Consider the following 13,843-nt stretch of genomic DNA (forward strand, 5'->3'; position numbering starts at 1 on the left):
GGAATATAGCCAGTAGAATTATAACAGCTATATCCGATGTCAGAGGGGTAGTAGGTTGAGCGAGGGGCGTTATCACTTTGTGAAGGGTATAAATGTCTATTACATTGTTTTGTACACCTGGAACTAATTAAAAAAAAAAAGTGAATCCTCAAAAGGGGTGTGGGATAGAAAAAAAACAAATTATACAACTCACAAATCACCCAGTTTTCCAAAACACTCTTCCCTGTTCCCATACTGTGCTTCCTATCTGCCTTCCCCTTCTCAATATCCCAAATGATTGCAAGCTACAAGGATTCGGGGGGGGGGGGGGGGGGAGGGGTTGTAGTGTGAGTCAGGTATGCTATACTCTCTCATTAACCCCATTCAGGACTCAGATGAACTCTGATCTTAACACAAGGAACTGCCATTTTGGAAATGATGATTAATCACTACGGGCAGTTATGTCAGGTCAGACGGCTGAGTACATTTAAATCATTTTTTTTAATTGTAAGTAAAAATAAGTCTTACACCTCCAAAAATTTCTTTTTTCTTTTTCTTTCCATTTTTTTGTTTTAAGAACTCTTAGATGTCCTGTGTCATATACCAATAATGGCTAATTGCTTTTAGGGTCACAGTTTTGCATCAAGCCAGCATTATTTCATGCTAGAAGCAAAAGAATAGACCTCAAAAAAAATTTTCATTACTGAAAGTGAAATTCATTTCCATTGAGAATGCTGTAGAATTTTTAGCTACTGCACAAAATAGACTGATTATCTATTTTAAATATTTTTACCTAATGGTATCCTATTCCAAAGTTAAGTCAAAAGGTTAGTGGAATGAGTTAACCCTACTGAGATTCAAAGTACGTATCTGCTTTGTTGATATGTAATTTCTAGATATGACATCTTCTCCCACAGGCTCTAACAGGATTGCGTGTATATTAGATAATCTTTTTTATTCGTATATTAGATAATCTTTGTTAATCATATAACAAATTATGGTCTTCCATAATCTAGAAGACTCGCCTTTCACTACATAAGGATATGGTTTTCAATGCAGGTTGTCTCACATATATTCACTTGAGAAGGACTGGATCAGGGAAGGTTCATATACTGTAATCATCTACACATATTAGTCTATTTTTGCTGATACCTAAGTGCGATAAATTCTCCATTCTATCCATCTTTCTCCACCCTAAACCCTTTATAGATGATATAGTGTGGGCAACTCTGACGGCAATTTGTAAATAATCAGCTCTAATTCCTAGCTGAGTTCAAAATGAACAATTGTGGTAGAATAGACCAGTGACATCATAAATACAAATGATTCAAATTAGAATTCATTTTTAAAAGTTCCAAGTTCTTCTGTTTCCAAATCAAATTTTATAATAGAACAATTATGAAAATGAAAATGAGAAGAAAATCTAAGAAGTGATTCTTAACCCAGGCTTCAAAACTCTTGTTTTACCAGTAGCATAATGGCAGTAAGTAGCTATAATGAGAATCTACTCAATCAGTCCCATGCACATATGAAACAACAGCAAGAATTCATCGTCAGGAATGACGTTCACAAGTACACAAGCCTCTAGTTTTCTTTGGTTGAAAACAAAATACCAAGAAGACCCAGTGGCCTCATTACCCAGGAATAGGCCTAATCCCTTCATCTGTTCCCATATCAGTCTCTCTGAAAACAAACTCACTCTTATGTACATGATTTATAATTGCTGTATTTTGGTTTTTATTATCAGAAAACTTACACTATCTTAACATTTAAAGTATTATGCTATGATATCAGGTACATTGTTCACATATTGTTGATACTCTATTTTGTTAGGCTACTATGGCAGCATCTATACTGTCCAAGAGTAAAGTAAGATTGAAAGAAGAAAGGGAAGAAAAGGGGAAGATTGTTAACCCCCACAATACTCAAATACAGGAGTACGCATAATTCCTACAAATTTACATACCAGAGTATGATACCCACACAATGATTTGGACATTAAAGCAAATCTTTTGACAAGAAAACAATAATATTCATTGAACAAGCACAACACAAAGCAGAAAATCTGATTTCTGAGAATGAACAATATCAGGAAGACCTATAACAATAATATTGATGTTTTTCCTTTTTACCATGTTTCTTTGACAGTATAAATTCTGAAGTATAAATCTATGTGAGGAATAACAAGTTTTAGAGAATGATAAAGAGACTATATTTTTTACATATCACAAATAATAATTAGTCCTAAAAATAAATAAATAAATAAAAAACCTTTTACTTCTATAAAAAGAAATTAGATTTCTAAATGAAAATACATCTCCCATACTTGACTGTTCATGAAGTCGTATCCAGAGTAGAAGATTTATTCATGAACAGTAAATGTCAAATTTACATTTTTACCCACCAATAAAGTCATGTTTTTGTGCAAAAATGACATATAACATATTAATTTCTTAAGAAATCAAAACTATTGGTCCTTGCTTTGAGTTTCATCATAGAGCTTAACTATGTTCTTTTCCTCCTTCACAGAGCAGAGCACCAACCAGGCAAGCACTCCATCAGTTTTTATCTCAAGAACACTATGGAAGTTTGGCTAACGGAAGTCTCCAGATAGCGAAAATGAAATGATTCACATCAATAATGAGGTTATATCCAACTTACCTAATACACTGACAAAGGCATCAAAAAGATGAAATGTAAGCAGAGGCTCTTTCAAGTGACCATAGTAATCTGCTATAGTTTTAAAGACATCTTTCTCAAATCCTAAGTACATAGGTTGCTTTAAATCCGAACAATTAGGCCCTGTTTAAAAAAGAGAGATAAAAAGAGACACATTAAAGGGCAACCACCTCTAAGTGTTAGTGTTTGCGCATACGTGTGGTGTAGATAGATATTCAAAACAGAAACGTTTTCGTGGGGAAAACTGATATTAAATAAATTGACACACATTTTGTTTACACAAATATGCTTTATGTCTAAGTTGAAACCTATTAGAAAACAATGAGAAAAAATCACTGGCTTACTTCCATTTTAAAAGGAACTCACTCTTTCATGTCTTTCTGAAAGGCATTTTTAGCAAACGTGAACAAAGATAATTTTCTTTGAAATATTCAGTATTCTCCTGGTCTTGATACAGTTGATTCTCCTGGTCTTAATTCTTGATTCTCCTGGTCTTTGTTGTACCCCATGATAACAATTAGCTCACGTGTAATGGACAACATAAAAAGCCACTTTAAGCTTTCCATTATTTCATCATTGCTATATTATAAAGTTCTAGAGTCGGACTAGAGTGAAATAATCAATTTCTACCTCTAACTAAACTATTTCAGACTAAGAAGAATTTATACTTTTTCTTAAAGATAGTCTGAAAAGGAGATTTTTATATTGTGCCTTATAATTCATTCTGATAATGAAACGCTCTAATTGATCCCCAACCAAAATCAAAAGGCAGTTTTTTTTACAGTTTATCAATCAGTCATATTGCAAAGTTGGAGTAACTTTAAGAAGCCTGGAACAATCTTATGCCAGCAGTGAGGCAAAGATTTGCTTGTATCTGGAACCAACGAGGAACAAGAAGCCCTTAGTTCTCCATAGAGTCGGCAGCAAATGCCCCCAACAATCCATACAGAGACCAGAGATTCACACCACCAAGTGGAGAGAGGAAGGTGCCTGGGGGGAAATGGCAAGCAGTCCCATGAGGAAGTGTAGCCAGCCTTCTCTATTTCCAACACAGCATGGAAGAAAGGAATGCAACTGCCCTGGCCAGTTCTGGGCCAGCAGAACACAAGACCAAATTGTACCCAAATAGATCTCTACCCTCAGGAGAACGAAAAATGAAGCCAGTAAAAACTGAAAGGAAATTCTTCCTACAGACTCGCCATAACTGAAAAGAAAGGATCAAACTGAAAAAGACAACGAAGCATTCTGGGCCTTCACATTTCAAGGCCACTGGGACATTGTGAATATGGCTTCTTGTTAGTCCCTTTAAAAACTCTTCTTAACCTTTTAATATTCTGTATACTTCTTAAAAAATAAATTTGATTGACTCAAATAATGAAAATTTTCAAAGATCTCTATGTGTGGTACCATATTAACCTAGCAACAAACATAGCCACCATTTTTGCTTGCTTTCTCCTCTGAAATACTGCAAGCTTAGTCAATTGAAATACTATAATTAGTTTGATATATGTCAGCAAGCAATACACATTGCCTTGAATTACTTATTTGTTGTACCCCTTTGTGAACATTTCATCATTCTTATTAAAAATATGAAAAATAAATAAATAAATAAACTTTTCTCTAAAAACGCCAGTGCATAGTGAGCCCTGTAACAGGAGGCCATATTTCTAAGATCTTTTATTTCATAATCATCTTGAACTTCAGAATATTTTTTTAATACAGTTTTTTATAAATGTTACTCCTGACATATTTTGGAAAAGAATTGTGTCCATTTTTTATTGAATTTTTGCAAACTACATGCACAAAGAAGAAAAAAAACACAGTCAACTTGGTTTTGTGTTTCTTTAGCATCTGACTTTCATTCTATGGCCAACCATGAGGCTGGCTAACATCGAAGTACCCAGGCCTATATGCACATGGTCTACAATAAATGCAGATGGACTTAAAGGAAAGAAGGGAGCAGCGGATTTATAGAAAAGCAGGCATGAGGCTTTCAAAATATCATATAATCAGCCTGTCCTTTCTGCTCCCGATTAGACTACTGTAATGAAAATAAGGATAAGGAACAAGTCACGACTGACAGAATCAAAGCAAATTTGGGGCAGGGGCAATGAGAATTTGGAAACATTATTAATTTTGTAATACTATTCAGAAAGCTGACCTTGCCCTTTGGCCCCCCTTTTCTTTCTTGGATACATAAACAAGCATCTTTATAGATATGCCAGCCAGCCATACAGAACTGCACTTGCTCCATGTGCAACGTGTTCCTGTCCCCAAGAAATTCTACCTAATAAACACCACCTCATACATGTGGAGAACATTACTAAGTAGTTCCTCCCAGCTTTCCTCTCCACTGATGAGTAATTCCAGTTATTCTAACCTTTCTGCAGAAGTTTGGGGCTTTGTGCAGACAGCTTGTTTGAGGGAGAACTATACTCTTCACCACATTTTGATCAACACTGAAAATTCAACATCATAACCACACCTTAGTAGAGACTTTACAACATATTATAGCCTAGATTTGTTATACTGGCTTCCTCTGTTCATTCCCAGCGGGTCCACTTCCAAATCCTTGGTTGGCGAGGAATTCAGAAACGGGTAATTTAACTTCCCATTTATACCTCTATCTCATCATTGCCAGCTCTAGCCAAAGATATAATTTCCATTTAATTGATTTCAAATGATGTACATCTCAGAAGTTCCAAAAGATTAATCAAAAACCAATGAAAATTTTAATAGTTAAACACAGAGAAATTTGGGCTTCACACAAACCAATATTACTATTCATATTCAGAATGATATATATAATCATTTCATATTACCACTGAGATTACCCACAGTTAGTTGAATAGTTATTTCAGTTTCATTGTATAATTTTAAAAAACTAATTTTGTCAAATAAATAATTCAGAGATTTCTAATTGAAATCACTTGCTGGGGTTAAGCCATTAATAATTGGAATCCCTTCTTTGGGTCAAGCCTTCTGAAAACCCCCAGAAAATGGTCGTGTTAAGTGAGATGCTTTAATAACACATTCCTTTACAGTGCCTATGACATCCAATGAAGGATATCAAATGCCTATCAAATGGATTTCATAAGCCTATGAAAAACCTCAGAGGGACCACCCTGGTCCAGGTTCCTTCATCTTACATCCAAATTACTGAAACAGTCTTTCTTGTTTCTCTGCATGCAGGTTCTTCTCCTTCCAAACCGCCCTGCATACCAGTTAGATTAGTCTCCTAAAACATTTCTCTCTCACTTAAATTGTTGCTCTTTAAAAATCCAATAGCAGACAGGCTCTGCTGAGCAAGCTGATGATGGAAACATAGGACTTAAGAATACATGTTTTAGAAATAAAAATACAGGTTTTAGGAAAAAAAACCTATGAACTGTTAACAATATTACTAATTTTTCTTTTCCTGTGATGAAACAGTCAGAAGAAGTCGTGTGGACTTTATTTACAGTGTGATTATATCTACTAGAAAATAGAAGCATAAAATTCCTTTTAAAACATTCTGTAACTCAGCCCTTTCACTAAGTCACAAATTTATCACTAAAAGTACAGCAATCCCAAAACATCTATTGCCAGTCTCACATGTGTCAAATCAATATGCATGCCATTGAGCAAAAATGCTTTCTAATTCAGGACACTAATTTCTATTAATTTCATAAAACTGGCCAATTATTAGTACTTACAATTTGCCAAACACTTCATTGCTGACAGTACCCAATGAGGAAGTTCTTCTGCAAAATAATAAAAATAAAGAGATATTTTATTCAGTTGCATATAACTCAAAGAATTATACACATTGGTAGTATCATAAGAAAGTAGTACTTGCCCAAGTAATATGAAACATATCTGCTAATCACAAATCACCTATTTATGTATCAGAACATTTAAAAGATGGAAATTTTTCCTTGGCAACAGTGTTATAACATATGCTTCTATAAATGATGCCTGCAAAATTCTTTAAGTATGAGGTACACTTTTTAAATCTTTAGTGAAAAAAAGAAATTTGATAGTTTGTCACAAAGAAATAAACTAACAAACAATAAATTATCCTAGGACTTATAGAAGGCAAAGAAAAAAACAGAAAAAGCGAAACTATTGGTCATCAAATACATTTGTGAAACCAATTCATCAAGCACCTAAAAAAAAAAAAAAAAGTAAATTCTGTATGACCAATTCCCAATTTAAGTATCATTTTACATGTTTCAATTTTCAAAATGTTTTAAGGCAACAAAGTTCTACTGGCATATTAATATAAGCTGTTCGTATTAGGACAGTCTGAAAATAATAATTGTTAACATTAGTACAGAAAATTCTAACTGAGACATTTGGTAGGGTTTCTGCTTTCTTCCGGGCCCTGCCACAGATATCTGATGAAAAGGGCCAGCACTCATGCTTCCACTTCTTCACCTTCTCCACTTCCAGTAAAATTGCAAAGATGCTGGTTGAATTGTTAGACCTAATGAATCTTGAGTTTTGTGAAGTGCTCTTTTCTTTCTGAAGAATTCACTTAAGACGAAAGATAGCTGGCTAACTGGTAGCTAAAAGTATTAATGTTTGCTGTGCTCAAAGAAAGTGGAAGGATTTTAGATGTATTTCAAAGATGTATTCCACTCTCATTCTGTATAACTTAATTTTATATGTTGATATTAACCAGACAACTCATGAAGTCACAGATCTATTTCCGTTTCCTGATGTCCTCCATTCCTGATACAAGGGCTATAAAAGGGGAAGCATTTCAGGTTTCAAAAATACATTGTGCTTCTGTCAGGAAACATGGCCCTGAGAAACCTCTTCGCCTCTCAACAGTGTGCAGGCTCCTTCTGGTACAGCTCTGTCTGCTGCCCAGGAGCTTCCCGCCCTAAATCTAATAATAAATTATAAAAACGCAGAAGTACTCTACCACCTTCCCACATCCAAAGGTCATTCTAGCTCCAGCTAATTCCCAGGATCAAGGGTTTGAAGCAAAGGAAGAACCAATCAAAGAGCCCATTTGATTCTAGTCCATCCCTTATCCAGGGAAGGAAGTTATAAAATCAGTTTGGGGATTCTGGGCCACTACTGGTACCATGACCATATTTTTGCAAATCAAAAACCAGGATAGGTGGATGCTAAACATCTTTTCTTTCTGATTTGTAAACTGGCTTGGAAGGAAAGGTATAAAAAATTCAAATACTTTCAACATTTAAAGAGCTACCTTTATAAAAAAGGAAAAAATGACATAAACCAAGAGTTCCCCAGAAAATCTGACACAGAGACACCAAAATAAAAAGGTCAATGAGAACCTAAAATCCATCAGACCCAAGGACCCACCTAAAAACTGGCTCAAGCGCTCAGGTCTTAAAACTACTCACTTCTCAGGGATTTTCCGGGGATAATACAGAACTACTTGATGCCCCGTGGCTAACACTGAATTAGCCTCTGGACGGATTTTGCTGAGGTTTTCATTTCTGAATAGCCACTTTCTAGGACATTTCTTTAACCCAAACAATTAGTTATAAGGTATTAGGAAGGAAGAAAAGGCTATATGTAATGAGGGGGTAGATTTATTTGGGTTTAGAGAATGGTCAAATAGAAGGCAACAGACCTATGTAGGCAAAATACTAGGTCAACGGGAAACAAAGTGGTTTTTATACACTTACTTGACTTGTCATCAAGGATAACAACTCCCTGCTTGCTCACACTATATACATTATGGATGATGAACTTGGAGTTGACAAGTTTAACGTCTAGAACTTCTTCTAAAGAATCTAGTCCAAGGCTTTTCTGTAAACTAAAGAGAGAAATCATAATTAAATCAATTAGTTACTTCCAAAAAAATCATTATTTACCCAGAACCTGACACTATAAAAGATCAACCCTTAAAATGTGTTGTTTTCATGCATTTCCCCCAAGCTCTGTGGGACAAAAAGACTAAAAATTGAGTATGACAGAACAAACTTGGAAGATATCCTTTTGCCATTAACATACTGCTTCACTAATTTAATGACATTTAACACCTTGAATGCCAAGAAAATGATATTATAGTAAAGATATTATAAAAACAAAAAATAGTTTTACCCAATGATGAGAAACTGCTACTAGTACATCTTGTGGGAAAAAAACAAAACTTGGTACAACACCCTTGACTTTATTTACCTATAGTACATCAAATATCTAAAAGACCATATTTTCCCATTATGTGTTTCATTAAGCTTAAGATTTCAATGGTACTAGAAAGTTTAAGAACTTTAAAATTTCAATTCTTATCTATTATATAAATGACAATAGAAAATACCCAGAATTCAGTTAAATTATATTTGATAAGCAGCATAGCTACAAACAATGCAAAGTTGAGATTTTTATACATCATTTCAGAAAATTAAATATGCAGAGAATAGTGGAGAAGCAAATTAGAAAAACAAAACACTAAAAGGTCTCATCAAATCAAATGCACATACTATGATAACGTCATAGACTTCCATATCTCTTCTACGTTGGCCTCTGTCAGCTGTCTGCGGGAGACTAGACGACAAGCCGGCACCTCTCCAATAGCGATACTGTGACGCTTGAACCACATCTCAGAATTCTAAGGTAGGGGGTAGGAAGAGAGACGGTGAATATTTCAATACATAATGGTATTGTTTTATGAAAAATCTATGCAAATTCACACACTATCTCCACTGAATGATTAAGATAAAATTATATTATACTCAAGAATTCTCTACCTTTTGGTAAGCAAAGATCAAATAAGTACAATGTTGGATAGCAGCCCCCAGATCGTAGACATCTGCAGAAAGCAGGTAAAACAAGAACTCCTAAAGGACAGCTGGAGATGGCAAGGAGAAAAACTAAAGCTCAGAGAGGTTAAATAATTTGCTCAAAGTCACACAGCTTTACCAGTTCAACATTCTTAGTATCTCCTTTCTCACATTTAGGCTACTAGACATAAATAAGTCTTAAAACTTCCTTTTTGGTAATCACAGAGACAAACTTTGAACTTGTAGAGGCAAAACATAAAAAATCATTTATGAAGAGTTTCTGTAGTAGTTTTTTGCAAAAGTGTCGTAGAAAACTTACTAATTTGGAAAAAAGGAGGTGGAAAGTTGTGTTTTGATTTGGTTTTTGGTTTTGTTTTTGGAGAATTATTGAATTACAAAAGAAAGTCAAAGGTCACATGGATTTGTGAATATTTTAAAGTATCTAAATTAGGTGTTCGTTTCTGAAGGCAGGCATATATAGGTTGTTGCATTTGCCTAGCAAATCCACTTCTGATAAATAAATATGTTACATTTATAATAGGCATGATGCAGATATTAAAAATGATATTGAATGTTTAATAACATGAAAAATGGGCATAACATTGTTCTACGTGAAGAACACAGGCTACAAAAGAGCTCAGCATGATCTCATCTGGGTGTGAAAAACATGCAATATTAATTCTCTACGGATGATATTATGGGTAATTTTTTTATCTTTTGTCTCTGCCTGTAAACAATTCTATTAAATACAGAATTATATTTAATAGAATTAAATATAAAAATATATATTATAAATATATATAAACATTAATAATAGAAATAGCAGTTAAGTTATTAAGTACCCGTGTGCCAGGCACCATTCTAAACACTTTATAGATAGGAACTCACTTGATTCTCATGACAACCCTACCCCAGAGTATTACCATCCCAGTTCCACTGAAAAGAAAACTGAGACAAAACCACAGTGAGTGAAACAAAGAAACAAGCTCAAATAGCTGGTAAATAAATGGAGGAGCCCAGATTCAAACCCAGTAATCTGGTTCCTGGGCCCACACTCTTAACTTTTCACTTTTATTGTCCCCTCAGCAAACACAAGAAATAGTTTTATTTTATGTATTTCATTTTATTTGATATAATGGCTAGGCAAGAGAGAAAATAGGACAAAACAAAAACAAAAACCTACAAGCAAAGTGGAGGCAGGGACAGAAAGAGGGAAAGTAAGAAGGAAGAAATGAATGATGAGCTTAGGTTCTCTATGAAAGGTTAACTGCTTCTTTCCTGACCATCAACTTCATCATTCTAGAAGCTATATCAAGGCCAAACTGGGGAAACAGATCCTGCTCTGCCATTCTTTCTCTGGACAATCTGCAAGAAGCAGCAGTCTAGGCTTTAGTGGAATTACAAGGGGGGCGTGAGTGTTCAAACCTCTACCACTTCATTTCAAGAGGAAGTATGAAAAAAAGCAAGAAAATAGCTATCAAAAGAAATGTGGATACAGATGAGCAGGAAAATGATACACTTTGTGGGAAAATGGTTGATGAGTCAAGACACTAGTATACCACTTCTTCATTCCTAAAAAAATTGAAACTGAAAATAGAAAACAGGAGTCATTGTCACTGGTGCATTAACATGTGCCAATGAGCAGTTGGTTTTCCTAGAGGTAATACCGGGAGTATTACTTCTCAGAACCAAGTAGAACAGAAAAGGGAAGTTATTATATTGATGACATAAATACACATTAACTTAATATGGCATTTTATCTCTTTTGTATAAACAACACTGGGTTACCTTATAATAAAAAAAATATCTACTGAGTAAACCACCCTGTTAATGGAGTCATATTAAGTGTTTAAATACGAATGTGCAAAAAAAATGTACCTTCTCTCACAGAACTTATATTTTAATTTTCTCTAGGCAAGGAACTATCAACTAGACCTTAATTAAGTACTCCTCATTGGTAATGAATTGAATAGTCTTTCAAATAACTTTTGTGCTCATTCTTTCAGAGGAGATCCACTTTGCTTTCTAATAATCTATTTTTGTATTATATGCTTCACTAGACTATAAGCTCTTTTAGACCAAAAACTGTATCACATTTCACTCTAACTGTAGAGCCTAGCACAATGCATGGCACACAGTAGACATTCAATAAATCTCTGTTGAGTGAATAAATGAATGACTTCCAAATATGACCTCTCCTGTTACATTCCAGAGCCATTATCTCCATCTACCTACTAGACATTTCCATTTAATGCAACCCAACTTATCATCAAACATATTTAAAACCAAATTCATCACTGTCTCTGACAAATCTGCAAGCCTTTATGGATTCCCCATTTCCATCACCAGAGTCACTCTTTTTCTTGAATTGTCTTTAATAAAGCCCAAGTTGCTTAACTATTCTTTCCAAACTAAGATATAATACAACCTCCTCAGATTTAAAAAAAAAAAAAAATTCTTCTAATTATGTTGCCTAAAAATGTTTACATCAAATCTTTGCAAACAAAAGTATGAGTTGGATATCTCGTCCTAGAAGACTAGATTAACTTAAAACATTGGTGTTAACACAATTCTTAAAAGCTGTCCTATGAAAGCTTTTCTCTGTATTTTATTATTTAGTATTATTTCAATCTTGGTAGTCTTCTACTGGGGATAATTTAAGGGATATGTATGCCCCCCAAAAAGGAGTTCACTCTATAGAGAGCTTAGGTTTTCCAGGATTAGCAGAACCTATCTTTGTTCATACTTTGTGGCAGGGTTCATTCTACAATACTCCATTCCCCAATATTTTCATTCTCAACTGGTAATAATTATAACAAAGTTCAAGAGGAGGAGACAAAGAAGGAAAAGAGCAGATTATAGAACAGAAAGGAAAAGGAGATTATAAGGGAGTTTTAACAGAAAATTGTTTGGTCTGAACATATGAAAACAGTCAAAATGTCAATAGGCAAGAATAACATAATACAAAAGGCAATTTTTCATTACTGGTCTCTTACCTATTGACAGATAAGATATTATTTTAAAGTACTTTCAGACCGTTGTTCATAAGGAACCCATAGAAAAAAGTGGACTAAGCCTGGTGGTTCACAGACTGCTGCTTACTTCTCTCTGCTGCTAGCCCTCAGTCTTTCAGTAATGGCACTTACCATCACAACCGGCCTCACCGGGATGTTCTCCTGTGAAGTGCCTGGTGGGGGCTCATTCCATTCTGGAAATTTAATAACATCTTTTGGATTTGGGGGCCTCTTTGGATATGGTTTCAAGGGTGAAGAAGGAGGAAATCTAAAAACCAAGAAGAAAAGCTCTATTATTACAGTCAGTAGCAGACACAGATATTTTAACAATAGTCCCACTTCTTGTATCCTTAAGAATTTATATAATAGCAAACTTCATATAACAAATGAATTCATACTTAATCAAATCATTGCAAATCATGGCAAATCGTGCCCAACAATATATGATTTTTTAAAAATATTCATTCATCATGCCCATCAAATAACATTTATGAACGAAAACAGGAATCAAACATGTAACACATTTTTAAATAAATAAAACTTGTTCTCTTATCATTTGACTTTCATGATTATATATGTTCTTAATAGGATGCTTGGGTAAGCTACCTTTCACCCAGCTCAAAATCCTTACTGCCTCAAATTCCAGCTGAAATTCATAGATGGTAAGTATACCAGTAGAAATTATTGATAGATAAGTCCTCAGTAATACTTGCTGAGGAAGAGTATATTATGGTAGCACAAAAATTATTTGACCTAATACCCATTTTTATAACTATTTCTAATAAAGATTAATGCTCCTTCCCTAGAATATCCAACACTTCACGTTGAGATTGAAGCTTTGGTCTAGAAATCCATCTCAAAAGAGGTAGAAAGCTGTCCAATGTCCTTCTTCTGCCTTTCAATAAATACTCTTTCTCCTATCCCTCCTATGTATCAGCACGCGTGCACACACACATGAAATGCCACAAATTTATTATAACACACACACACACACACACACACACACCATTTCTAGACTCACACATAGAAGTTTAATACAATCTAACTCTCTTTAAACTGGTCTAGACCATACCTGATAAAGAACAACAGAAAGGTAATCAAATACATCTTTTTCTCAAAGGATCTTTTTCTGTTAGCTTGTTCAAAAGCTAACAGAAAATACACTGCAATGCACTGCACTGAGAAAGCAATGCAAAACTGTAGTTCTGAATGTTGACACAGAAGTCAGTAGGTAATCAACTCTTTATTTTGACTTTTTATTTATTTAAGCCAAAATAAAGGTTGAAAATCTTGTCCATGATATATAGGAAAAAATAATTCAAACAAATTAAGAAGATCTTATTCCTAAGGCAAATGCAGAAATAAAGAATTTCAAAATGTCTAGTTTACAAAGAAAGTTTCATCAAGTTGAATCAGGATAAT

The 13,843-nt window shown here is 34.4% G+C and overlaps 1 protein-coding gene across 1 annotated transcript in view; it reads right to left on the reverse strand.

The window, feature by feature from the left end:
- Positions 1 to 13,843, reverse strand: part of DEPDC1B (DEP domain containing 1B) — a 53,459-nt gene that overhangs the window by 16,121 nt on the left and 23,495 nt on the right. Inside the window, 5 exon segments of the mRNA XM_033110626.1 lie at positions 2,641 to 2,781; positions 6,354 to 6,401; positions 8,310 to 8,440; positions 9,108 to 9,235; positions 12,554 to 12,689. Of these exon segments, the coding sequence (XP_032966517.1) occupies positions 2,641 to 2,781; positions 6,354 to 6,401; positions 8,310 to 8,440; positions 9,108 to 9,235; positions 12,554 to 12,689 (584 nt within the window).

Source organism: Rhinolophus ferrumequinum, chromosome 7 (assembly GCF_004115265.2).
Source record: "Rhinolophus ferrumequinum isolate MPI-CBG mRhiFer1 chromosome 7, mRhiFer1_v1.p, whole genome shotgun sequence".
In the NCBI taxonomy this organism is placed as follows: Eukaryota; Metazoa; Chordata; class Mammalia; order Chiroptera; family Rhinolophidae; genus Rhinolophus; species Rhinolophus ferrumequinum.